We start from the raw sequence: 26714 nt of genomic DNA, 5'->3' as shown, positions 1-26714 counted from the left end.
GAGCCCTGTGCGCCATCCGCAAGATGAAGGGGTTCAGCATGCCCGCCGAAGTGCGGGCGAAAATGGCACGCAGCTGCAGGGTCGTAACGGAGCTCCTTCTAACGTAGTTAGAAGTCGAAGCGCGCCGCGATCCACGCAGCTGTCGGCGCCGCCCACGCCAGCAGAAGCTTTGGCGCGCGGGCTGCTGCTCCTCGACTTCCCTCCTGCTGCGGAGAAGCTCGACGAGTGGAGGGCCACCATCCGAAGCCTCATCGCCGTCGCCAATAAAGACGATCCGTGACTGGTGGGGCCCTCAGGTTGGCACTCCACCGAGCCACCCCGAGCTGGCGCTGGGAGGACCTGGGGAGCTGCGACCACGGTGCACTCTCCTCCTCCTCGCCAGCCGCCGCGGGCGTCTGCCCGTTGCGATGACGCTTGTGATAACATCTCTATAGCGTCGTCTGACCCGCGGACCCACCGCGACCAGCGCCAGGTTCTTCGAGAACGAGCTCACGAAGATGCTCGGACCACCATCGCACGCCGACGTGATACACGCCACCAGTCGGACAAGCGGGCGGGACCCGCTATGGACCACCCAGCACCGGGGGGCTCCGACGGCCTACCTTACAAGGTGGGCTGCCCGGCCTTCACCCGTGAGCTGCGTCAGTTCCAGTGGCTGTCCCACTGCACGTTCAAGCCCGACATCGGCGAGAAGTACACTGGCAAGACCCATCCGTCCGAGTTCCTCAGCATCTACACCATCGTGATGCAGGCTGCTGGAGCTCGCGACGACAAGGTGCTTGCCAACTATTTCCCGTTGGCACTGCAGCCCAATCTTATGTCTTGGTTGATGCACTTGCCGGCGGATTCCATTTCTTCTTGGTCGGATCTGTGCCATGAGTCCGTTGGCGCCTTCACAGGAGGCCACCAAGCTCATGGCCAGGCCAGTGATCTGCATATCATTCCCCAGAAGGAAGGGGTAACCCTGCGCAAGTACATCCAGAGATTCAGCCGGGTGCAATACAACATCCCCGACGTTCATCTCGCCGCTGTGATCAGCGCGTTCCATCAGAACATGCGCAATCGCAAGATGTGCGAAGAGCTGGCGATGACCAAGGTTAAGGATGTGGCCGAGCTCTACGTTCTGGCCGATAGATGCGCCCGGGCTGAAGAGGGAAGGAAGTACCCCGGCGAAGACGCCGGTGTGGAAACCGACTCTACCGACGAAGACGCCGCCACCCCGGCGAAGAAGGGCCGGCGTCGCAATAGGAAACACAAAGCAAAGGCCGTGCTTGCCGTTGAAGTATCTGACGACACCGGCGCTGCCAAGAAGGTCAAGGCAGACGCCCCCGGCAAGGAGATTGCCGGGTGCGCCGCTTGCCGGGCCTTGGCGGCTACCGACAAGCCAGGAAGCTCCGGCAAGCAATACTGCAAGATCCACCGCACCAAGGGCCATGACCACCGGAACTTCCGACATGTCGAGCTGCTTGTTGAGAAGCAAAAAGCTGATTACAAGAGGCGGGACAAGGAGAAGGACCAGGATGGTGCCGAGGGGTCCGGCAGGAAGCGTGGCGGCCAAGGAGGCCGCTGTGGCAAGGACGACTAGCAAGAGAGGCCTGCCCGGGGCCGTGACAAGAAACAAGAAGACGATGATCACGACGAGGACGACGAGTCCAGTGAGCAAGAGTTCCAGAAGGCTACGGAGGCCATGTGCGTCGATGGTGGCGCCTCGCTGCATACTTCTCACCGCCAGCTCAAGTAGTGGGCGCGTGAGATTACGGCAGCAGAGCCGTCGTTCGGCGCTCAGAAGCTGCTAAAGTGGTCCAGCACGCCCCTCATCTTTGACGCCGAGGACCACCCTGACCGCACAACCGCGGTCGGGTGTTTGCCGTTGTTGGTCTCACCAATGGTACGCAACCTCAAGGTGAAGAAGATGTTAGTTGACGGCGGGGCCGACCTGAACATGATCTCGCATGTCGTGATCAAAAGGCTGCAAATTCCTGATGGAGACCTCGAGGCAACGGGCACGTTCCAAGGGGTCTATCCGGGGAGGAGCCAGCCGAAGGGGAAGGTCACACTGCCCATGACGTTTGGAGGAGAGTTGAACTACAGGACGGAGAGGATCACCTTCGACGTGGCCGAGATCCCCTTGCCCTACAATGGGATCCTCGGCCGCCCGACACTAGCCAAGTCCATGGCGGCATCAGACTACGCCTACTACATGCTAAAGATGCCTGGGCCGTTGACCATCATCTCCGTCCCCTCCGACAAGAAGGACGCGCTGATCTGCGCCGATCAACTCTACCGGGAAGCAATTGCAGCGGCTGCCGTCAAGGCACCTGCTCCTGCCGCTGAAAGCCCGGGAGGGGAGAAGAAGCCCGACAAGACCTCTCGCACCCACTCCAGCAAGCACACCTCTTCGGGGTGCTGTGCTACCATCGAGGACGTGCCAGAGAGCTCTACTGGCAAGAGCAAGAAATCCATAGCTGAGCCGCCACAGACCAAGAAGGTGTCCATCAGTGAGGATGGCACGGGAGGGGCCTTCACCATAGGCTCCACCCTCGACAGCAAATAGGAAGGCGCGATCGTCACCTTCCTGCGGGCGAATGTCGACGTGTTTGCATGGCAAGCATCCGACATCCCCGGTGTTCCCAGGGAGGTGATTGAGCACCACCTACCTGTCTGCCCTCATGCGCGACTCGTCAAGCAGAAGGTCAGAAAGCAGGCTCTGGAGAGGCAGGAGTTCATCACAGAGGAGATCAGGAAGTTGGAAGCGGCAGGTTTGGTGAGAGGAGTGCTCCACCCGACATGCTTGGCCAATCCGGTAGTGGTGCACAAGGCGAATGGGAAGTGGAGGCTGTGTATTGATTACACAGATATCAATAAGGCTTGTCCTAAGGACCCCTTCCCACTGCCGCGCATCGACCAGATTGTTGACACCACAGTTGGGTGTGATCTGTTATCATTCCTCGACGCCTACTCGGGCTATCACCAAATCTTCATGACAAGAGTGGATGAAGAAAAGACAACATTCATCACCCCATGTGGTACGTATTGCTTTTTACGGATGCCTTTCGGGTTGAAGAGTGCTGGCTCGACATTTGCAAGGGCGGTCCAGATTGGTTTTCAACCTCAGCTCCATAGAAATATTGAGGCATACATGGATGACATAGTGGTCAAAACCAAGGATGGGCCAACTCTTGTGCAAGATCTGGAAAAGACATTTGCCAACCCGCGCAAGATCAACCTTAAGCTGAACCCTGAGAAGTGTGTCTTTGGCGTTCCGTCCGGCAAGCTTCTCGGATTCTTTGTGTCGCGGCATGGGATCGAGGCAAACCCAGACAAAATCAAGGCTATTGAGGAGATTGAGGCGCCCAAGCGGATCAAGGATGTGCGTCGGCTCACCGGCTGCGTCGCCGCCATGAGCCGATTCATCTCCAAGTCTGCCGAGCGCGCCCTTCCTTTCTTCAAAATCTTGAAGAAGGCGGGCCCAATGGAGTGGACCCCAGAAGCCGAGGCAGCATTCAGGATCTGAAGAAGTACCTTTCCTCCACGCCAATACTAGTTGCGCCTAAACCACAAGAGCCATTGCTGCTGTATCTAGCAACGACGAACCAAGTGGTCAGCGCCGCACTGGTTGCACAGAGGGAGGTCAACGAAGAGGCAGTGACGGCGGCAGAGCCAGCGGATGGCAGGCCAAAGATTCCCCCGGAAGGGCCTGGTGCCGGCAAGGCGAGGCCCCCGGCAGAGTCTGATGCCACCAAGGCAGTGCCTGCGCAGTCGAGTGAGGTGGTGTAGAAGAAGATGATGATGCAGCACCCAGTTTACTTTGTCATCTCCCTCTTGCAGGGAGCTAGGTCGAGGTACTCCAGTGTGCAGAAATTGCTCTTCGGCCTCCTTATGTCCTCGAGGAAGCTGCGTCATTACTTCCAAGCCCACGAGATCACTGTCGTCACCGGCCTCCCGTTGCAACGGATACTGCATAACCCAGATGCAACCGGAAGGATTGTGGAATGGGCCCTGGATTTGTCAAGCTTTGGTTTGAAGTTTGAAAGTACCTCGACAATCCAGAGCAGAGTCTTGGTGGAGTTCATTGCAGAATGGACCTCAACGCCTGACGAAGATATCCAGGAGAACATTCTCCCCGGCAAGGAAGCAGACCGCGACTGGATCATGTACTTTGATGGGGTTTTCTCGCTGCAAGGCGCCGGTGCCGGTGTGCTACTCGTCGCGCCCACCGGAGAGCACCTCAAGTATGTGGTCCAGATGAACTTTCCCAAGGAGATGTCCACCAACAACACTATGGAGTACGAAGGGCTGCTTGCCGGTCTCAGGATCACGGAAGACCTCGGAGTTAAGAAGCTCATCGTCAGGGGTGACTCGCAGCTCGTTGTCAGACAGGTCAACAAGCATTACCAGAGCCCATTGATGGAAGCTTACGTAGATGAGGTGAGGAAGCTGGAGGAGCGCTTTGACGGTATCCAAGCGGAGCACGTCCCCCGAATGGAGAATGACATTGCCGATTACATGTCAAAGCATGCTACATTCAAGCTACCTGTGGAACCAGGTACCTTTTTGCTCCGGTTAACTCAACCATCCGTCGAGCCATCAATGGGGCAGAACAAGCGGAGGAAGTTAGGTCCCGGCAAGTACTTTCCTGCCGAGCCCCCAGGGCTGCCGGCAAGGGTACTGCTGCGGACGCTGAGCCGGCCAAAGGGCAATTGGCTCCGGCAGGGCGTCAAGCCCTGGCCATGGAGATAGTCGCGCCCATGGGTGAGGAAATGCCTTTGGTCCTTGCCGTTGAGCCCCAGGCTCCGGCATGGGCACAACATACCGTCCGATTCCTCCAAACAGGGGAGCTTCCTGAGGAGCCGGAAGAAGCGGAAAAAGTAGCCCGCCGGTCCGCCCTGTACCAGTTCGTCGACGACGTCCTGTACAGGAGCAGGCCGAACAGTGTGAAATTAAAGTGCATCCCCCGGGAGGAAGGACTGGAGCTGTTGGCAGAGATACACGGAGGCATATGTCGCTCCCACATAGGGTCGAGGGCCCTTGCCGGAAAGGCATTGCGGCAAGGTTTCTTCTGGCCCACCGCCCTCCAGGATGCGACGGCACTAGTAACCAAGTGTGAAGCGTGTCAGTTCCATTCAAAGAAGCTTCATCAACCAGCTCAAGCCCTTCAAAAAATCCCTCTCTCCTAGCCATTCTTGATCTGGGGGCTCGACATACTGGGCCCTTTCCCCCGCGCTGTCGGGGGCTTTGAGTACTTGTACGTTGCAATCGACAAGTTCACAAAGTGGCCGGAGGTGGAAGCGGTGAGAATGGTGACTGCTTAGTCAGCTGTGAAGTTTTTCAACGGACTGGTCTGTCGTTTTGGTGTGCCAAACAAAGTCATCACTGACAAAGGCACACAGTTCACAAGCCACACCTTCATGCAATACATTCAAGACCTCGGCAGCAAGGTCTGTTTTGCTTCCGTGGCACACCCACGGAGCAACGGCCAAGCGGAGAGGGCAAATGCTGAAGTGTTGCGAGGCCTAAGGACAAAGACTTTTAACAAGCTGCGCAAGAGCGGAAGGTGCTGGATTGATGAATTGTCGGCGGTTCTTTGGTCGATCAGGACGATGCTAAATCGAGCCACCAGCCAGACACCTTTTGCCTTGGTATACGGGGCAGAAGCAGTTCTCCCCACGGAACTCATATACGGGTCACCTCGAGTGCTCGCTTATCATGAGCTTGAGCAAGAGCAGTTGTGCCAAGATGATGCGACGCTCCTTGAGGAAGATCGTCTTCGAGCGGCTGTGAGAGGAGCGCGCTGCCAGCAAGCCCTGGCCCACTACCATAGCCGCAAGGTTCATGCCCGGAGCTTTAAGGAAGGCGACCTTGTTCTTCGGCGCGTTCAGTCGGCCAAGAATTCCAACAAGTTGACGCCAAAGTGGGAAGTCCCTTATCGGGTAATGCGAGTCACCAGGCCCGGTGCAGTCCGCCTGGAGACCGAAGATGTTGTCCCAGTGAGCAACTCCTGGAACATCGAGCATCTTCGTAAGTTTTACCCATAAGGCGCGGCTTGCCTGGCCTCCCGGCAAGCCACCTTTTTTACAAGATTTGCCGACAAGGCATGTAACCCTTCGTACAAAGCCAGGCGCAGACCCTGAGCATAAATAAATGAAGCGCTGGCGCCCTAAGTTATAGCATGCATGCTAGGTCGAGTCTCTTCCTTGGTTAGGGTTGATAGTGCTTAGCGGCTTCTAATCCCTAGCCTAGAGGTCGAGTGCGCGTCTATATGTTTATTTTCTGTCCCCCTTTGGTTCGCAGGGCACATGAGCACTTCTGCTGAGCTACTTGGAAGAAAGGAAACGGACCGGCGTCCCGACCCCAGCAAACCAGAGTTGCCGGGGGCTGCGAGCACAAGGATCCAACCGCGGCAAGACAAGGTTGCCAGGGGCTGCAGATCCAGATAAGTTGTCATCCTCTATCTTGCATTTCGGAACGGAACTGGGATATGTGAAACCTCGTTTTGTTTCTAGGCCACCGTGCTCCCCTTTTCAATACCCAAGGATTATCTCCTGGGCCCGGATTTTGTTGTAGTCGTGGTGGCAAGGAAGTAGAACGAGGAGCCTAAGCCCGCTTCATCCCTGCCTCCACCAAGGGCGTGAGAATGGTCGAGCAAAGTGGGGGGACGGCAAGGCCTGTTGCCGGGTGGAAACGTTTATCTTAAATTGTAACAAGGATTCACTCCTTGTCGCGGGATCTACCGACGAACGAAAAATCTGGCAAACATCCCTGTTTCATTAAAAGCATTGTTGGGGATCGTAGCAGAAATCAAAAAATTTCTACGCATCACCAAGATCAATCTATCGAGTTTACTAGCAACGAGAGGGAAGGAGTGCATCTACATACCCTTGTAGACCGCGAGCGGAAGCGTTCAAGTGAACGGGGTTGATGGAGTCGTACTCGTCGTGATCCAAATCACCGATGACCGAGCGCCGAACGGACGGCACCTCCGCGTTCAACACACGTACGGTTGGGAAGACGTCTCCTCCTTCTTGATCCAGCAAGGGGGAAGGAGAGGTTGATGGAGATCCAGCAGCACGAAAGCGTGGTGGTGGAAGTAGCGGGGATCTCGGCAGGGCTTCGCCAAGCTCAGCGAGAGGGAGAGGTGTCACGGGAGGGAGAGGTGTCACGGGAGGGAGAGGGAGGCGCTAGGGGCTGTGGTATTGCTGACCTCCCTCCCCGCTCTTTATATAGGGCCCCTGGGGGGGCGCCGGCCCTGGGAGATCCCATCTCCAAGGGGGGCGCCATCCAAGGGGGTGGCTTGCCCCCCAAGCCAAGTGGGGCGCCCCCCACCCCCAGGGTTTCCAACCCTAGGCGCAGGGGAGGCCCAAGGGGGGTGCACCAGCCCACCAGGGGCTGGTTCCCTCCCCACTTCAGCCCGTGGGGCCCTCCGGGATAGGTGGCGCCACCCGGTGGACCCCCGGGACCCTTCCGGTGGTCCCGGTACAATACCGGTGACCACCGAAACTTTCCCGGTGGCCGAAACTGGACTTCCTATATATAATTCTTGACCTCCGGACCATTCCGGAACTCCTCGTGACGTCCGGGATCTCATCCGGGACTCCGAACAACTTTCGGTTTTCCGCATACTAATATCTCTACAACCCTAGTGTCACCGAACCTTAAGTGTGTAGACCCTACGGGTTCGGGAGACATGCAGACATGACCGAGACGTCTCTCCGGTCAATAACCAACAGCGGGATCTGGATACCCATGTTGGCTCCCACATGTTCCATGATGATCTCATCGGATGAACCACGATGTCGAGGATTCAATCAATCCCATATACAATTCCCTTTGTCAATCGGTACGTTACTTGCCCGAGATTCGATCGTCGGTATCCCAATACCTTGTTCAATCTCGTTACCGGCAAGTCACTTTACTCGTACCGTAATGCATGATCCCGTGACCAAACACTTGGTCACATTGAGCTCATTATGATGATGCATTACCGAGTGGGCCCAGAGATACCTCTCCGTCATACGGAGTGACAAATCCCAGTTTCGATTCGTGCCAACCCAACAGACACTTTCAGAGATACCCGTAGTGCACCTTTATAGCCACCCAGTTACGTTGTGACGTTTGGCACACCCAAAGCACTCCTACGGTATCCGGGTGTTGCACAATCTCATGGTCTAAGGAAATGATACTTGACATTTGGAAAATCTCTAGCAAACGAACTACACGATCTTTGTGCTGTGCTTAGGATTGGGTCTTGTCCATCACATCATTCTCCTACTGATGTGATCCCGTTATCAATGACATCCAATGTCCATAGTCAGGAAACCATGACTATCTGTTGATCAACGAGCTAGTCAACTAGAGGCTCACTAGGGACATGTTGTGGTCTATGTATTCACACATGTATTACGATTTCCGGATAACACAATTACAACATGAACAATAGACAATTATCATGAACAAGGAAATATAATAATAACCATCTTATTATTGCCTCTAGGGCATATTTCCAACAGTCTCCCACTTGCACTAGAGTCAATAATCTAGTTACATTGTGATGAATCAAACACCCATAGAGTTCTGGTGTTGATCATGTTTTGCTCTAGGGAGAGGTTTAGTCAACGGATCTGCTACATTCAGGTCCGTATGTACTTTACAAATATCTATGTCTCCATTTTGAACATTTTCACGAATGGAGTTGAAGCGACGCTTGATATGCTTGGTCTTCTTGTGAAACCTGGGCTCCTTGGCAAGGGAAATAGCTCCAGTGTTGTCACAGAAGAGGGTGATTGGCCCCGGCGCATTGCGTATGACTCCTAGGTCGGTGATGAACTCCTTCATCCAGATTGCTTCATGCGCTGCCTCCGAGGCTGCCATGTATTCCGCTTCACATGTAGATCCCGCCACGACGCTTTGCTTGCAACTGCACCAGCTTACTGCCCCACCATTCAAAATATACACGTATCCGGTTTGTGACTTAGAGTCATCCAGATCTGTGTCGAAGCTAGCATCGACGTAACCCTTTACGATGAGCTCTTCGTCACCTCCATAAACGAGAAACATATCCTTAGTTCTTTTCAGGTACTTCAGGATGTTCTTGACCGCTGTCCAGTGTTCCATGCCGGGATTACTTTGGTACCTTCCTACCAAACTTACGGCAAGGCTTACATCAGGTCTGGTACACAGCATGGCATACATAATAGACCCTATGGCCGAGGCATAGGGGATGACACTCATCTTTTCTCTATCTTCTGCCGTGGTCGGGCATTGAGCCGTGCTCAATTGCACACCTTGCAATACAGGCAAGAACCCCTTCTTGGACTGATCCATATTGAACTTCTTCAATATCTTGTCAAGGTACGTACTTTGTGAAAGACCAATGAGGCGTCTTGATCTATCTCTATAGATCTTGATGCCTAATATATAAGCAGCTTCTCCAAGGTCCTTCATTGAAAAACACTTATTCAAGTAGGCCTTTATACTTTCCAAGAATTCTATATCATTTCCCATCAACAATATGTCATCCACATATAATATGAGAAATGCTACAGAGCTCCCACTCACTTTCTCGTAAACACAGGCTTCTCCATAAGTCTGTGTAAACCCAAACGCTTTGATCATCTCATCAAATCGAATGTTCCAACTCCGAGATGCTTGCACCAGCCCATACATTGAGCGCTGGAGCTTGCATACCTTGTTAGCATTCTTAGGATCGACAAAACCTTCCGGCTGCATCATATACAATTCTTCCTTAAGAAAGCCATTAAGGAATGCCGTTTTGACGTCCATTTGCCATATCTCATAATCATAGAATGCGGCAATTGCTAACATGATTCGGACGGACTTCAACTTCGCTACGGGTGAGAAAGTCTCATCGTAGTCAACCCCATGAACTTGTCGATAACCCTTAGCGACAAGTCGAGCCTTATAGATGGTCACATTACCATCCGCGTCTGTCTTCTTCTTAAAGATCCATTTATTTTCTATGGCTCGCCGATCATCGGGCAAGTCAGTCAAAGTCCATACTTCGTTTTTATACATGGATCCTATCTCGGATTTCATGGCTTCTAGCCATTTGTCGGAATCTGGGCCTGCCATTGCTTCTTCATAGTTCCAAGGTTCCGTTGTCTAACAACATGATTTCCAGGACAGGGTTGCCATACCACTCTGGTGTGGAACGTGTCCTCGTGGACCTACGAAGTTCAGTAGTAACTTGATCCGAAGTACCTTGATCATCATCATTAGCTTCTTCTCTAGTCAGTGCAGGCACCACAGGAACATCTTCCTAAGCTGCGCTACTTTCCGGTTCAAGAGGTAGAACTTCATCAAGTTCCACTTTCCTCCTACTTGCTTCTTTCGAGAGAAACTCTTTCTTCGGAAAGGACCCGTTCTTGGCAACAAAGATCTTGCCTTCGGATCTGAGGTAGAAGGAATACCCAGTGGTTTCCTTAGGGTATCCTATGAAGACGCATTTCTCCGACTTGGGTTTGAGCTTTTCAGGTTGAAGTTTCTTGACATAAGCATCGCATCCCCAACCTTTTAGAAACGATAGCTTAGGTTTCTTCCCAAACCATAATTCATACGGTGTCGTCTCAATGGATTTCGATGGAGCCCTATTTAAGTGAATGCGGCAGTCTCTAAAGCATAGCCCCAAAATGAGAGCGGTAGATCGGTAAGAGACACCATAGATCGCACCATATCCAATAGAGTGCGATTACGACGTTCGGACACACCATTTCGCTGAGGTGTTCCAGGCGGCGTGAGTTGTGAAACTATTCCACATTTCCTTAAGTGTGTGCCAAATTCGTGATTCAAATATTCCCCTCCACGATCTGATCGTAAGAACTTTATTTTTCTGTCACGTTGATTCTCAACCTCACTCTGAAATTCCTTGAACTTTTCAAAGGTCTCAGACTTGTGTTTCATTAGGCAGACATAGCCATATCTACTCAAGTCATCAGTGAGAGTGAGAACATAACGATAGCCACCGCGAGCCTCAACACTCATTGGACCGCACACATCAGTATGTATGATTTCCAATAAGTTGGTTGCTCGCTCCATTGTTCCGGAGAACGGAGTCTTAATAATTTTGCCCATGAGGCATGGGCAACATGTGTCAAATGATTCATAATCGAGAGACTCTAAAAGTCCATCAGCATGGAGCTTCTTCATGCGCTTGACACCAATGTGATCAAGGCGGCAGTGCCACAAGTATGTGGGACTATCGTTATCAACTTTACATCTTTTGGTATTCACACTATGAATATGTGTAACATCACGTTCGAGATTCATTAAGAATAAACCATTGACCAGCGGGGCATGACCATAAAACATATCTCTCATATAAATAGAACAACCATTATTCTCGGATTTAAATGAGTAGCCATCTCGCATTAAACGAGATCCAGATACAATGTTCATGCTCAAAGCTGGCACTAAATAACAATTATTGAGGTTTAAAACTAATCCCGTAGGTAAATGTAGAGGTAGCGTGCCGACGGCGATCACATCGACCTTGGAACCATTCCCGACGCGCATCGTCACCTCGTCCTTTGCCAGTCTCCGTTTATTCCGCAGCTCCTGTTTTGAGTTACAAATATGAGCAACCGCACCGGTATCAAATACCCAGGAGCTACTACGAGTACTGGTAAGGTACACATCAATTACATGTATATCACATATACCTTTGGTGTTGCCGGCCTTCTTGTCCGCTAAGTATTTGGGGCAGTTCCGATTCCAGTGACCACTTCTCTTGCAATAAAAGCACTCAGTCTCAGGCTTGGGTCCATTCTTTGGCTTCTTCCCGGCAACTGGCTTACCGGGCGCGGCAACTCCCTTGCCGTCCTTCTTGAAGTTCTTCTTACCCTTGCCTTTCTTGAACTTAGTGGTTTTATTCAACATCAACACTTGATGTTCCTTTTTGATCTCCACCTCCGCTGATTTCAGCATTGAATATACCTCAGGAATGGTCTTTTCCATCCCCTGCATATTGAAGTTCATCACAAAGCTCTTGTAGCTCGGTGGAAGCAACTGAAGGGTTCTGTCAATGACCACGTCATCCTGGAGATTAACTCCCAGCTGAGTCAAGCGGTTGTGTAACCCAGACATTTTGAGTATGTGCTCACTGACAGAACTATTTTCCTCCATCTTACAACTGAAGAACTTGTTGGAGACTTCATATCTCTCGACCCGGGCATGAGCTTGGAAAACCATTTTCAGCTCTTTGAACATCTCATATGCTCCGTGTTGCTCAAAACGCTTTTGGAGCCCCAGTTCTAAGTTGTAAAGCATGCCACACTGAACGAGGGAGTAATCATCAGCACGTGACTGCCAAGCGTTCATAACGTCTTGGTTCTCTGGGATGGGTGCGTCACCTAGCGGTGCTTCTAGGACATAATATTTCTTGGCAGCTATGAGGATGATCCTCAGGTTCCGGACCCAGTCCGTATAGTTGCTGCCATTATCTTTCAGCTTGGTTTTCTCTAGGAACGCGTTGAAGTTGAGGGCAACATTAGCGTGGGCCATTTGATCTACAAGACATATTGTAAAGATTTTAGACTAAGCTCATGATAATTAAGTTCATCTAATCAAATTATTCAATGAACTCCCACTCAGATAGACATCCCTCTAGTCATCTAAGTGAAACATGATCCGAGTTAACTAGGCCGTGTCCGATCATCACGTGAGACGGACTAGTCAACATCGGTGAACATCTTCATGTTGATCGTATCTTCTATACGACTCATGCTCGACCTTTCAGTCTTCCGTGTTCCGAGGCCATGTCTGTACATGCTAGGCTCGTCAAGTCAACCTAAGTGTATTGCGTGTGTTTCGAGGCCATGTCTGTACATGCTAGGCTCGTCAACACCCGTTGTATGCGAACGTTAGAATCTATCACACCCGATCATCACGTGGTGCTTCGAAACAACGAACCTTCGCAACGGTGCACAATTAGGGGGAACACTTTCTTGAAATTATTAGAAGGGATCATCTTACTTACTACCGTCGTTCTAAGCAAATAAGATGTAAAACATGATAAACATCACATGCAATCAAATAGTGACATGATATGGCCAATATCATTTTGCTCCTTTGATCTCCATCTTCGGGGCGCCATGATCATCTTCGTCACCGGATGACACCATGATCTCCAACATCATGATCTCCATCATCGTGTCTTCATGAAGTTGTCACGCCAACGATTACTTCTACTTCTATGGCTAACGTGTTTAGCAATAAAGTAAAGTAATTTACATGGCGTTATTCAATGACACGCAGGTCATACAAAAATAAAGACAACTCCTATGGCTCCTGCCGGTTGTCATACTCATCGACATGCAAGTCGTGATTCCTATTACAAGAACATGATCAATTTCATACATCACATATATCTCATTCATCACATCCTTTTGGCCATATCACATCACAAGGCACATGCTGCAAAAACAAGTTAGACGTCCTCTAATTGTTGTTGCAAGTTTTTACGTGGCTTCTATAGGTTTCTAGCAAGAACGTTTCTTACCTACGTAAAACCACAATGTGATATGCCAATTTCTATTTACCCTTCATAAGGACCCTTTTCATCGAATCCGTTCCGACTAAAGTGGGAGAGACAGACACCCGCTAGCCACCTTATGCAACTAGTGCATGTCAGTCGGTGGAACCTGTCTCACGTAAGCATACGTGTAAGGTCAGTCCGGGCCGCTTCATCCCACAATACCACCGAAACAAGATAAGACTAGTAGTGGCAAGAAAAATTGACAACATCTACGCCCACAACTGCTTTGTGTTCTACTCGTGCATAGTAACTACGCATAGGCCTGGCTCATGATGCCACTGTTGGGGATCGTAGCAGAAATCAAAAAAATTCTACGCATCACCAAGATCAATCTATTGAGTTTACTAGCAATGAGAGGGAAGGAGTGCATCTACATACCCTTGTAGACCGCGAGCGGAAGCGTTCAAGTGAACGGGGTTGATGGAGTCGTACTCGTCGTGATCCAAATCACCGATGACCGAGCGCCGAACGGACGGCACCTCCGCGTTCAACACACGTACGGTTGGGAAGACGTCTCCTCCTTCTTGATCCAGCAAGGGGGAAGGAGAGGTTGATGGAGATCCAGCAGCACGATGGCGTGGTGGTGGAAGTAGCGGGGATCTCGGCAGGGCTTCGCCAAGCTTAGCGAGAGGGAGAGGTGTCACGGGAGGGAGAGGGAGGCGCCAGGGGCTGTGGTACTGCTGCCCTCCCTCCCCCCTCTTTATATAGGGCCCATGGGGGCGCGCCGGCCCTGGGAGATCCCATCTCCAAGGGGGGCGGCGGCCAAGGGGGTGGCTTCCCCCCCAAGCCAAGTGGGGCGCCCCCCACCCACAGGGTTTCCAACCCTAGGCGCAGGGGAGGCCCAAGGGGGGCGCACCAGCCCACCAGGGGCTGGTTCCCTCCCCACTTCAGCCCATGGGGCCCTCCGGGATAGCTGGCCCCACCCAGTGGACCCCCGGGACCCTTCCGGTGGTCCCGGTACAATACCGGTGACCCCCGAAACTTTCCCGGTGGCCGAAACTGGACTTCCTATATATAATTCTGCACCTCCGGACCATTCCGGAACTCCTCGTGACGTCCAGGATCTCATTCGGGACTCCGAACAACTTTCGGGTTTCCACATACTAATATCTCTACAACCCTAGCGTCACCGAACCTTAAGTGTGTAGACCCTACGGGTTCGGGAGACATGCAGACATGACCGAGACGACTCTCCGATCAATAACCAACAGCGGGATCTGGATACCCATGTTGGCTCCCACATGTTCCACGATGATCTCATCGGATGAACCACGATGTCGAGGATTCAATTAATCCCGTATACAATTCCCTTTGTCAATCGGTACGTTACTTGCCCGAGATTCGATCGTCGGTATCCCAATACCTTGTTCAATCTCGTTACCGGCAAGTCACTTTACTCGTACTGTAATGCATGATCCCATGACCAAACACTTGGTCACATTGAGCTCATTATGATGATGCATTACCGAGTGGGCCCAGAGATACCTCTCCGTCATACGGAGTGACAAGTCCCAGTCTCGATTCGTGCCAACCCAACAGACACTTTTGGAGATACCCGTAGTGCACCTTTATAGCCACCCTGTTATGTTGTGACGTTTGGCACACCCAAAGCACTCCTACGGTCTCCGGGAGTTGCACAATCTCATGGTCTAAGGAAATGATACTTGACATTTGGAAAAGCTCTAGCAAACGAACTACACGATCTTTGTGCTGTGCTTAGGATTGGGTCTTGTCCATCACATCATTCTCCTAATGATGTGATCCCGTTATCAATGACATCCAATGTCCATAGTCAGGAAACCATGACTATCTGTTCATCAACCAGCTAGTCAACTAGAGGCTCACTAGGGACATGTTGTGGTCTATGTATTCACACATGTATTACGATTTCCGGATAACACAATTATAGCATGAACAATAGACAATTATCATGAACAAGGAAATATAATAATAACCATTTTATTATTGCCTCTAGGGCATATTTACAACAAGCATCCCACACAGGTATAGTCCGTACGGAATGAAAAACATGAACAAAGGGGATTACAAGCTTTAAATTTAACAAGGCCCGAAGGATTACAGATTAAAAAAGAGATAAGATGCCCGTGATCCCTTTCTTGTCCCTCTACTCATGAGGCAGGTCAAGGAGGCGAGAGGGCAAAAGGGGCGCCTAGGCAAGCTACGAGCAGTAGAAAGCACCAAGAGAACACCTCGGTGGCCGCCCATGGGTGGGCTGGTGATGACGGTGCCGGGAAAGGAGCTGGAGGACGAGGCGGCAGGACCGGCAATACGCGACGAAGGCGTCGGTGCCCGCGTACTCCGAGTTGACGGCCTTGCCGCCCAACCTCTTCGTCTTCCGCAGCCTCCCGACGCCAGCCGCCCAAGGAGACGGCCCCGAGAAGTTCATGGAGCTGGCCCCACTCCCGGCAAAACTCTGCCGGAGGAGCGGCCAGGTGCAGATGCTGCTGCTGCCGCACCCGCCCAGGCGCTGGGCGTCCGACACCTAGTAGGACTCATCCCCGTCATCTGCCCCGCTGTCCTCCTCATCACTTTCGCTCGAGGAAGAGCTTCCATCATCGGAATCTCCGTCGGAGGAGCTCTCCACGCAGCACTTCAGGCGAGTCCCGAAGTCTCCAAAGACCTTGACGGAGAGAAGGCCGTCCTCCATTAATTTGAAGTAGAGGATGAGCCCCGCCGTCAGGCTGTGGATACGGGCGAATGTCTTCCATCCACGACGGAGGTACATAACACGAGGAGCCGGGAAGTCGACGTCGACCCGCGTGCCCCCATTCCCACAACCCCTCATGTGCAATCTGAGGGATTGGGGCGGGTGTCGCTCCATCTCCCGAGCGAACGGGGCGGGAAGACGAAGACGGCGACGCGGAGGCCGGCGCAGCCTGATCAAGAACTCGCGGGGCTGGTCTCCAACATGGCCTTCCATCGGGAAAGGCATCATTGGCAGGGGCGAAGCCGGTGCGCCGCCCCGTCCTCCTCTTCCCCGAGCACTACGACCTGTGCCCCAGCCTCACCCCCTCCCCCTTCCCCTCGCGGCCAGTTCCACCACCGCGGGCTCAGGAGGACGAGGGACGCGCTGTCGAGCGGCGACCCTCGCCGCCACCGTCGAGGGACAAGGATTCCCCTTCTCCATGGCGAGTGAAAGGATTCCCCTTCTCCATGGAGGGACGCCATTCCCCCTTCCCCCTCTTTATATAGGGGCGGGGTCGGGGCTCGGCCGCCCCGCTCGGCCAATCCAGCCACCAAAGGCGCAGGGAATCGGGACCGACCCGCTGCCCCAACTAGCGACGGCCCGGTATCCCGCCTCCACCGCGTGCCACCCCAGGCGCATGAAGGACACCTTGCGGACGTGCAGAACCGAGGGGACGGGTGAACCGACCTCTCCCCACCCCGTGATCGTGGGGTGTGGACGCCTTGAAGACCGCGACTCAGCCCCATTCAGTAAATGAGCCGCGCCACCACGCCTCCCTCTTTTTACGGGGAAAGCGTGAGCCACCTCTTTACTGTGATGTGACACATGCGTGTAGAAACCGCCCCATGCATGCCGCCCACGTCACGCGCACCCCTCCGCGCCACTCCGCGCCATGCGCGGGTCGTGGGAAGCACAACACGCGAAAAAGTATTACCGCGGTGAAAACCGCCCTGCCTGCCCACGCACCGTTTTGGGCCTGGCCCAACAACCTGTCGCACTTATGTGTGGCCCAGGCCCGGGGGCTCCTGTCGGTGTACAAAAGGAGGGGTGCATCCTTGTACCCCTTTACCTGTGCACGGGCAGTCGGAGCCGCGCCCACGGTCACACCAAGCAGAACGGGGGAGGTGAGCCAAGGTAAGACCGAAGCCCAAGACAACCAGAGCAACGCCAAGGCCAAGACCACAAAGAGTAGAGGGACGAAGTAGGTTCCCCCGGCAAGACCCTTGCCGGGGCAGCCTCAGCAGCCCCCGCAAGACCCTTGCCGGCGCAGCCTTAGCAGCCCCAGCAAGACCCTTGCCGGGGCAGCTCACCCCACACCAACAGAGCGAGCCGCCCTTGAGCCCACGGTCTCCAACATCACGATAGGCCAGGGCTCAGGAGGCACCTCCGTGGTGGCATGCAGATCTTTGTGAAGACAAGGAACACTCAAGATCAGATGAGGATTAGAAGACGGCGATCCTCGGCAAGATCCTTGCCGAGGAAGGCCACCAGACCCCCCAGCAAGGTCCTCGCCGGGGACGACAGTGCACCACGGCAAGACCCTTGTCGGGCCACCCGGCAAGGCCCTCGCCAAGGACACCAGCATGGGCACCGCCAGGCCCGCACCAACCAAGTTTCCACCATCGTTCACATGCAGCTGCCAGCCCAACCAGCTAGGCGGGCACATGCGTGGCAACATGCAGCTCCCAGGCCAACTCATCAAGTGCCTGCGTAGCGGCATGCAGATCTTCGTGGAGGCTCCAACACCGCGCCACCTCAGCTTCCTGCCTGCCTTCGTGGCGCCGCATGCGTCGCTGGCCATGGCGCGTGTCGAAGCAAGGAGGAGCGGCGACGGACGGGACGGGCCTCGCCCCCGTCCCCAGTAAAGCAAGAGGACACCTAAGCTACGCATTAAATGCGTCTTGTCCTGTAATACGAGCGATAAGCTCAGGGCACTGTGCGCCTTTCCACCTCCTGTGTGCCACTTTGGCAACCCCTTTCGACTATAAAAGGAGGCCCATGGCATACTGGAGAAGGATTCGGCTCTTTTGCACCACGCACTCGCCATAGCTAGTTGGAGAGCTCAAGAACTCTCTGAAATACACCCACCAAAGCAGGACTAGGGTTTTACGCATCCTCGCGGCCCGAACCTGGGTAAACGATCCTTGTGCTGGTTACTGATCCTGCTCTTCTTGCAACCCCGCGCCCCGGCAACCGTAGTAGTGATTCTTGTGATCCCTTAGGTGTCGTTCCACACCGACAGGACTTTATTGCCATATTATGGGTAAAACGAAGCCCCTGGCATATTAAGGCATATCGCGGTGTTCGGATGCCATTTGACAAAAGAGTTTCAATAAGAGATAACAGCAGATAAGCGTCATATAAATCCACATGTTGTATTTGAATAATACGTCGATGCGTATGAGTACATGTAATGTAATGAAAAGAGAAAATGACTGCGGAACATACTGAGACCAGGCGGGAACAAGTTGTGTACAGATCCGGAGTGCAGTCGGATGGTCATCGAGGGGAATATCTAAGGGTTCCCTTGCGCGTTCGAGCTGTTTCCATATCGCCGGTCCTGGCCTGGGCAAAAATGAACCTATAAAGAAAAAATGCAAGAAATGTTTATGTGCCACAGAGCAGTTGAGCTGCGGAATGTGGCCTGTCCTGGCTTTTGCCGGAGTGTTTAATTGATCTCTGGATGAGCCGGGCTGTCCTGCCGCGAAGTAGTTCGGACTCCTTTGACGGTGTCCAGGAGCTTGGCCGTCGACTCGAGGTTCGATTGAAAGGTGCCACTCGTTGCTCCCGCTGTTAAAGTAGCGGTATACTATTTGGTACCGAGGGGGAGTTCGGCCTTGCCATTAATAGTGATGACGCCGCGCGGACCGGGCATCTTGAGATTACGGTAGGCATAATGTGGCACCGCGTTGAATCGAGCGAACGCGGTTCATCCGAGCAGTGCCTGATAATCACTGCGAAAGGGGACAATGTCGAAGATTAACTCTTCGGCACGGCAATTGTCCGGTGATCCGAAGACTACCTCAAAGGCGATGGAGCCTGTACAGCTGGCCTCCACACCTGGTATAATACCTTTAAAGGTGGCTTTAGTGGGCTTGATCATCGAATGATCGATACCCATCTTGCGCACTGTGTCCTGGTAAAGCAGGTTTAGACTGCTGCCTCCGTCCATAAGGACTCGTGTGAGGTGGAACCCGTCAATTATTGGGTCGATGACTAGTGAAGCTGAATTGCCCTGATTGGTATTAACCGGATGGTCCGTGCGGTTGAAGGTGATCGGCCCTAGTTTATATTGTGGGGCGACTGGTTCCCTGAAGTCGACATCCCTAAGGGTGCGCATCCATTCCAGGTTGGGAATGTGGGTGGCGTTTATCACGTTCACCGTTTTGATTTGCGGGGGAAATTTCTTTTGCCCTCCTGTATTCGGTGATCTGGGCTCCTCGTCGCCATCATCGCTTTGAGACCCCTTCTCCTTGTTTCTGGCACCTGACCTGCCGGCTTGTTTGAAGACCCAGCATTCTCTGTTGGTATGATTGGCTGGTGTTCCTGGGGTGCCATGTATTTCGCATGGGCGGTCGAGTATGCGGTCCAGCCTGGACGGGCCCGAATTGTTATTTTTTAATGGCTTTTTCCGCTGACCAGACTTAGAGCCACTGAATCTGGCGTTGACTGCCGTGTCTTCGGTGTTATCACCATTTTTGTGACGCTTGTGTTTGTTGCATCGGGGTTTGCCTTTGCTATTTCTGGTCTCTGATGTGCCAGGATTGCTTGTTGTGTTGTTGCTACGGGCCAACCAGCTATCCTCGCCCGCGCAAAAGCGGGTCATGAGTGTCGTGAGGGCTGCCGTGGATTTTGGCTTCTCTTGGCCGAGGTGTCGGGCAAGCCACTCGTCACGGATGTTAAGTTTAAAGGCCGCTAGGGCTTCGGCATCCAGACAGTCGAGAATTTGATTCTTTTTAGTTAGGAACCGAGTCCAGAATTTCCTGGCCGACTCTCCGGGCTGTTGGGTTATGTGATTTAAATCATCAGCGTCCGGTGGTCGCACATAAGTGCCCTGGAAGTTGTCCAGGAATGTGTCTGCTAGGTTCTCCCAACTTCCGATGGAGTTTGCTGGCAAGCTGTTCAGCCAATGCCGAGCTGGCCCTTTGAGTTTTAGTGGGAGATACTTGATGGCGTGTAGATCATCCCCGCGGGCCATGTGAATGTGGAGGAAGAAATCCTCTATGCATACCTCGGGGTCTTTAGTACCATCATATAATTCAATGTTCACGGGTTTAAACCCTTCTGGGAATTCATGATCCATTACTTCATCAGTGGAGGATAGGGGGTGTGCGGCGCCTCTGTGCCGGGCTATATCACGACACAGTTTATACGAGCCTGGTCTGCTGTATTCGGCCCGGCCGGATTTTCTTTTAGTATATCCAGTGTGACGGTCGTCGTCACGCGTTGGGGCGTGCCCCCGTGATCCGTAGATCGATCTTGTATGTCCTGCTTTGTTTTCCAATATGTCTCGCAGGTCCTGCGTGTAGCCCCGGGCCTTGGTGTTTTTGTTTGACTGGCGACGGGGTGCGGGCTGGACTTCGGGCTGATACACCACTTTGTCTCGGACACGAGGTGGCCGGTCAGCCGCATCATACGCTGTTAGTGTAGGCTTTAATGCTTCCTGCTCGAGTTGGGGTAGCAACCTACGCTTTGGGTAACTTTTGGTTGGGCGCTCGAGTTCGTATTCCTCGGCTGCCAGGACCTCGGTCCATCTATCCGCTAGCAGATCTTGATCAGCTTGAAGTTGCTGCTGCTTTTTCTTTAGGCTTTTTGCTGTGCCTATAAGCCGGCGCTTGAAGCGCTCCTACTTGACAGGATCCTCAGGGACGATGAATTCTTCATCGCCGAGGCGCACCTCGTCTTCGGAGAGGAGCATGTAATTGTCATCCTATGATTCTCCGTCTGTCGCCTGTTCCTTAGGGCTAGCTTGCCCATCCTCCCGCTCGAAGCCTGGCTGGGGGGGATTGTCTTCGTCTTCGGCACTATCCGGAGCGTTATTGTCTCTTGTGTCGGTATCGTTGCTTTTGCTATGGCGGGGCTTAGAGCGGCGCCGATGATGCCGGTGCTTAGATTGCTTCTCGAGGGGATTATCCTCTGTTGCCTTATTGCCATCGCTTTCTTTGGGGGTTTTCACCATATATATATATATCATATGATGAGGTGGCTGTCCAGCGCCTTGTGGGCGGTGGTTCCTGTTCTTCTCCTGCATCGTCGTCCATACCGTCGATGTCTTCGGAGCCGAAATCAAGCATGTCGGTTAAGTCGTCAACAGTGGCTATTAAGTGGGTGGTGGGTGGGGAACGAATTTATTTGTCGTCCGCTTCCCACTCATCCCGGACATAGTTCGGCCAAGGGTCTCCTGACAAGGAGAGACACCTCAATGAATTTAGCACGTCGCCCAAGGGCGAGTGCTGAAAGATATCCGCAGAGGTAAACTCCATGATTGGTGCCCAATCAGATTCGATAGGCACGGACGCAAGCGGTTCGGAGCCTGTGGCCGGGGTCGAATCCAAGGGTCCGAGGACACAGGTCTCATAGGAGGTAAAGTCAGTATTCGGCTCTATCGCCGCTGAGTGTGTGGCCTCCGTGGCAGGGTCCATCCACCCGTTCTCGGATGGCATAATCTGCTCTGGATTGAGGGCCGGAGTAGCCGCAGGTGTGATCTCCCGAACACCGTCCGACGGCAGAGCTAAGCCATGCTCGCCGTGACTGTGCAGCGCACCTGACATGGGCTCGAATCCGTCGAAGATCAAGTCTCCGCGGATGTCGGCAGTATAGTTCAAGCTTTCAAACCTGACCTGATGGCCAGGGGCGTAGCAATTGATCTGCTCCAGATGGCCAAGCGAGTTGGCCCGCAGTACGAAGCTGCCGAATACGAATATCTGTCCGGGGAGAAAAACCTCACCCTGGATTGCATTGTTGCTGATGATGGAAGGAGCCATCAAGCCTTTATCGTAACGGCATAGTGGAACTCTCAATGAAAGCACCAATGTCGGTGTCAAAACCGGCGGATCTCGGGTAGGGGGTCCCGAACTGTGCGTCTAAGGCTAATGGTAATAGGAGGCGGGGGACACAATGTTTACCCAGGTTCGGGCCCACTCGATTTAGGTAATACCCTACTTCCTGCTTGATTGATCTTGATGATATGAGTATTATAAGAGTTGATCTACCATGAGATCGTAGAGGCTAAACTCTAGAAGCTAGCCTATGATTATGATTGTTCTTCTTGTCCTACGGACTAAAACCTCTGGTTTATATAGACACCGGAGGGGGCTAGGGTTACACAGAGTCGGTTACAGAGAAGGAGATCTACATATCCGAATCGCCAAGCTTGCCTTCCACGCAAAGGAGAGTCCCACCCGGACACGGGACGAAGTCTTTAATCTTGTATCTTCATAGTCCAGCAGTCCGGCCAAAGTATATAGTCTGGCTATCCGAGGACCCCTTAATCCAGGACTCCCTCAACGACATCTCAACCCTTCGAGCTGCTACACATGGACTTATTTGGCCCTACTCACTACTCTACTCTTACTACCACTGCTTCCCTCTATGGCTTTGTCATTGTTGATGATTATTCAAGATATACATGGGTGCATATAATCCTCTAAAAGAATGAAGTGCAGGATGTCTTCTGACTCTTCGCCAATCGTGCCAATGGCATCAAGATCAAGGACATCAGAAGCGACAACGGCACAGAGTTCAAGAACACAGGCCTCGACAGTTATCTTGATACATTGGGCATCACTCATGAGTTCTCTGCTCCATACACACCTCAGCAGAATGGCACCATGGAGCGCAAAAACAGGACCCTCATTGAGATGGCTCGGACGATGCTTGATGAGTACAAGACACCAAGGAAGTTCTGGCCCGAAGCTATTGATACTGCATGCCATGTCATCAACAGTGTTTATCTTCAAAAGCTTCTGAAGGAGACATCCTATGAGCTCCTAACTGGTAAGAAGCCAAATGTAAGCTACTTAAGAGTAATTGGTGCTAGGTGCTGGATCAAGGATCCACATCACACTTCAAAATTTGCACCGAAAGCACATGAAGGTTTTATGCTTGGTTACGGAAAGGATTCACACTCCTACAGAGTCTTCAACCTCTTTCACTATAAAGTGGTTGAAACTGTGGATGTGCGGTTCGATGAGACTAACGGCTCGCAAAGAGAGCACCTGCCAAATGTGCTAGATGAAGTTCCCCCTAGCGAATCAATCAAGCTTATGGTACTGGAGAAATCATACCTTTTGAGGCCCAGACAAGAGGAACTTATCATTTATGCGCCTAATCAATCTGAAGACAATGCTCAGCCTGAAGCCAATCCTCAAAATGAAGACAATAATCAGCAAGAGCAAAATTTCGTCCAGCTCATCCTCGTGTTGCAAATGAAGTACAGATTGAGAAGATAATTGATAGCATCAATGCACCAGGTCCACTCACTCGTTCAAGAGCAATACAACTAGCAAATTTCTGTGGGCACTTTGCATTTGTTTCAATATCTAAACCCAAGAAAGTTGCTAAAGCCTTCATGGACCCTGAATGGATTCAAGCTATGCAACAAGAGCTTGAACAGTTCGAGTTGAACAATGTGTGGGAATTAGTCAAGCGTCCTGATCCTCGCAAGCACAACATCATAGGCACCAAATGGATATATTGCAACAAACAAGATGATCATGGTCAAGTTGTCAGAAACAAGGCTCGTCTCGTTGCTCAAGGATACACTCAAGTTGAAGGGATTGACTTCGATGAAACATTTGCTCCCGTGGCTAGGCTTGAAGCCATTCGCATACTTCTAGCCTATGCTAACCATCACAACATCCTTCTGTATCAAATGGATGTGAAAAGTGCTTTCCTTAATGGCGAGATTGAAGAAGTGTATGTTTCACAACCACCTGGCTTTGAAGATCCAAAACATCCTGACATGGTATACAAGCTCAACAAGGCACTATATGGCCTCAAACAAGCCCCTCGTGCTTGGTATGACACACTCAAAGACTTCCTGAAGAGCAAAGGCTTCAAACCTGGCTCCCTGGATCCCACACTCTTCACGAAGACATATGATGGTGAACTGTTTGTGTGCCAAATCTATGTGGATGACATTATCTTCGGCTACACTAACCAGAAATACAGTGATGAGTTTGGACACATGATGCAAGAGCAATATAAGATGTCAATGATGGGTGAGCTGAAGTTCTTCCTAGGCCTTGAAATTTGTCAGCAAAGCAACGAAATCTTCATATCTCAAGAGAAATACCTCAAAGACTGCCTGAAGAAGTTTGGAATGCAAGACTGCAAAGGTTACACGACGCCAATGCCAACCAAAAGTCATCTGGGTCCTGATGCCGATGGTGAAGAGTTCGATCAAAAGGTATACCGCTCCATGATTGGTTCTTTACTTTATTTATGTCCATCTAGGCCAGATATCATGCTTAGTATTTGCATGTGTGCCCGATTCCAAGCGGCACCAAAGGAATCGCATCACTTAGCTGTGAAGCGAATTCTTTGCTATTTGGCTTACACCCCAACATTAGGATTATGGTATCCAAAGGGCTCAGAGTTTGAACCAGTTGGATTCTCGGATGCTGATTATGCTGGTGACAAGGTGGATCGTAAGTCTATATCAGGCACATGTCACTTTCTGGGACGATCACTTGTCTGTTGGTCTTCAAAGAAGCAGAACTGTGTATCTGTCGGAGTAATTGGACACGGGTATCCCGAAGACGACGAGACAATATTTCAAGACATCGGGGCTAGCAAAGCCCCTCAGTCCGACTGCCCGGCCGCTCCTGCCGGCTCCTCAGTCCGACTGCTCCAACCGGCCGGCTGCCAGCTGACCGACTGCATCGACTAGCCGGCTGCCGACTGCAGTCCGACCCGGCATCGACAAGACACCGACGAGACGGTCGTACCCGAGCACTATTCACGTGTCATCCCCGCCATCATGTATAGTGTCACTTGTCCCCTGACACTATTTATGAAGTGACCCAGGGGACAAGCATGACATGCACCATGCCTTACCCATGCCCACTAGCTAGCTTACATACTAAGCTACCCTCTCCTATAAAAGGAGACTCACATCCATCCATCCATGGATGGACTCACGTCCACAACAAGCAAGCTAGCTAGCAAGAGAGCTAGCTAGCCATCCATCCATCCATTCCCACGGGCATGCATGCCCAAGCACCACATACGGCCATGCTCATGGCCGGCCACTAAAGCATGCCTGGTGCATGCATATACGGAGCCAGATGCCCATGGCACTGCCCCCAGATACAGCTCTAGGAGCACTTTGTACTGCCCGATGTACACCCCAGATATATATGCTCAGACATGCAGGAGTAGGGGTATTATCTCTCCGGAGAGCCCCGAACCTGGGTAAACTAGCGCGTGCTACTCGCATACCCGCTCCCGGTCCTATCAGCAACAGTCTTACCCTCACACAAAGCCCTTGTGGCATCTATCGACTCACACCCCCCCCTCCCGTGAGAATACCATGACAGTTGGCGCCCACCGTGGGGCGGTGCTATGCTACCGCGCTGCTACTGGTTCCGCAGTCCGGGCGGGACCATCTTCGTCATCACCACCGCGGCGTCGCGCCGTCCCTCCGATAGCGGCCGAGGGCTCGATATCGACACGCCCTCGGAATGGCCGCGAGGGGCGGCGCATTCTCGCCGTAGGCCTCGCCTTCGTCATCATCACCGCGGCGTCGCGCCGTCCCTCCGATAGAGGTCGAGGGCTCGATATCGAGACGCCCTCGGAATGGCCGCGAGGGGCGGCGCGTCCTCGCCGCCGGGACCATCTTCGCCATCACCGCCGCGGCGTCGCGCCGTCTCTCCGGTAGCGCTCGGGGGCTCGACTCCGACCCGCCCCCGGAGCGGCCGCGCGGGACGGCGCGTCCTCGTCGTCGGCCTCGCCGCCTTCGTCATCATCACCGATGCGACGCCGGATGTCCGTCCGCGCGCGCGCCGCGCACGGGGCCTAGCTTGACCCCGGCTCCGCGCTGCTACGTCTGTGGCTGCGCGCATGCTTCATCACGGCACCTCGCTCCGGCCAACTGGCTCCCCTCCATGCAGGCGCTGGCTGCAGCTTCTGTTCGAGCGGGCCGCCAGCTCCTCCGCGACTTGCCTCCCGTGCGCGAGCCCCCGCCCGTGCTGGTGCAGTTCACCACGCCCGAGCTCCTCCGCCTACGCGTGCCCCCGTGTCCTCAACCGCCGGCTGCAGCCAGGCCCATCCACCTCCTGCCCGGCGCCGACTCCGCGCGAGCGCCCCCGATGGGCCACACCCGAGCCCTCCGCGGCCAACTGCCCTGCGCGCCGGGTCGTCGCGGCCCCTCCGCCCTGCCCCATGGCCTCCTCCGCGCGCTGGCCTTGGCCGGCTTGCCCCGCGCCCGCGCCGCTTGGCCCTGGCGCGCCCGCC

At 53.1% G+C, this 26714-nt stretch overlaps 1 protein-coding gene across 1 annotated transcript in view; it reads right to left on the bottom strand.

Annotated features, from left to right (window-relative positions):
• LOC123142594 (uncharacterized) overlaps positions 1 to 26714 on the bottom strand; it is a 144256-nt gene that overhangs the window by 14026 nt on the left and 103516 nt on the right. Inside the window, exon 10 of the mRNA XM_044561441.1 lies at positions 15105 to 15115. Within this exon, the coding sequence (XP_044417376.1) occupies positions 15105 to 15115 (11 nt within the window). The remainder of the gene's footprint in view (positions 1 to 15104; positions 15116 to 26714) is intronic.

This window comes from Triticum aestivum, chromosome 6D (genome assembly GCF_018294505.1).
Source record: "Triticum aestivum cultivar Chinese Spring chromosome 6D, IWGSC CS RefSeq v2.1, whole genome shotgun sequence".
Lineage (NCBI taxonomy): Eukaryota > Viridiplantae > Streptophyta > Magnoliopsida > Poales > Poaceae > Triticum > Triticum aestivum.
The sequence above is the reverse complement of the archived record's forward strand: the minus strand, read 5'-3'. Positions and strand labels throughout refer to the sequence as shown.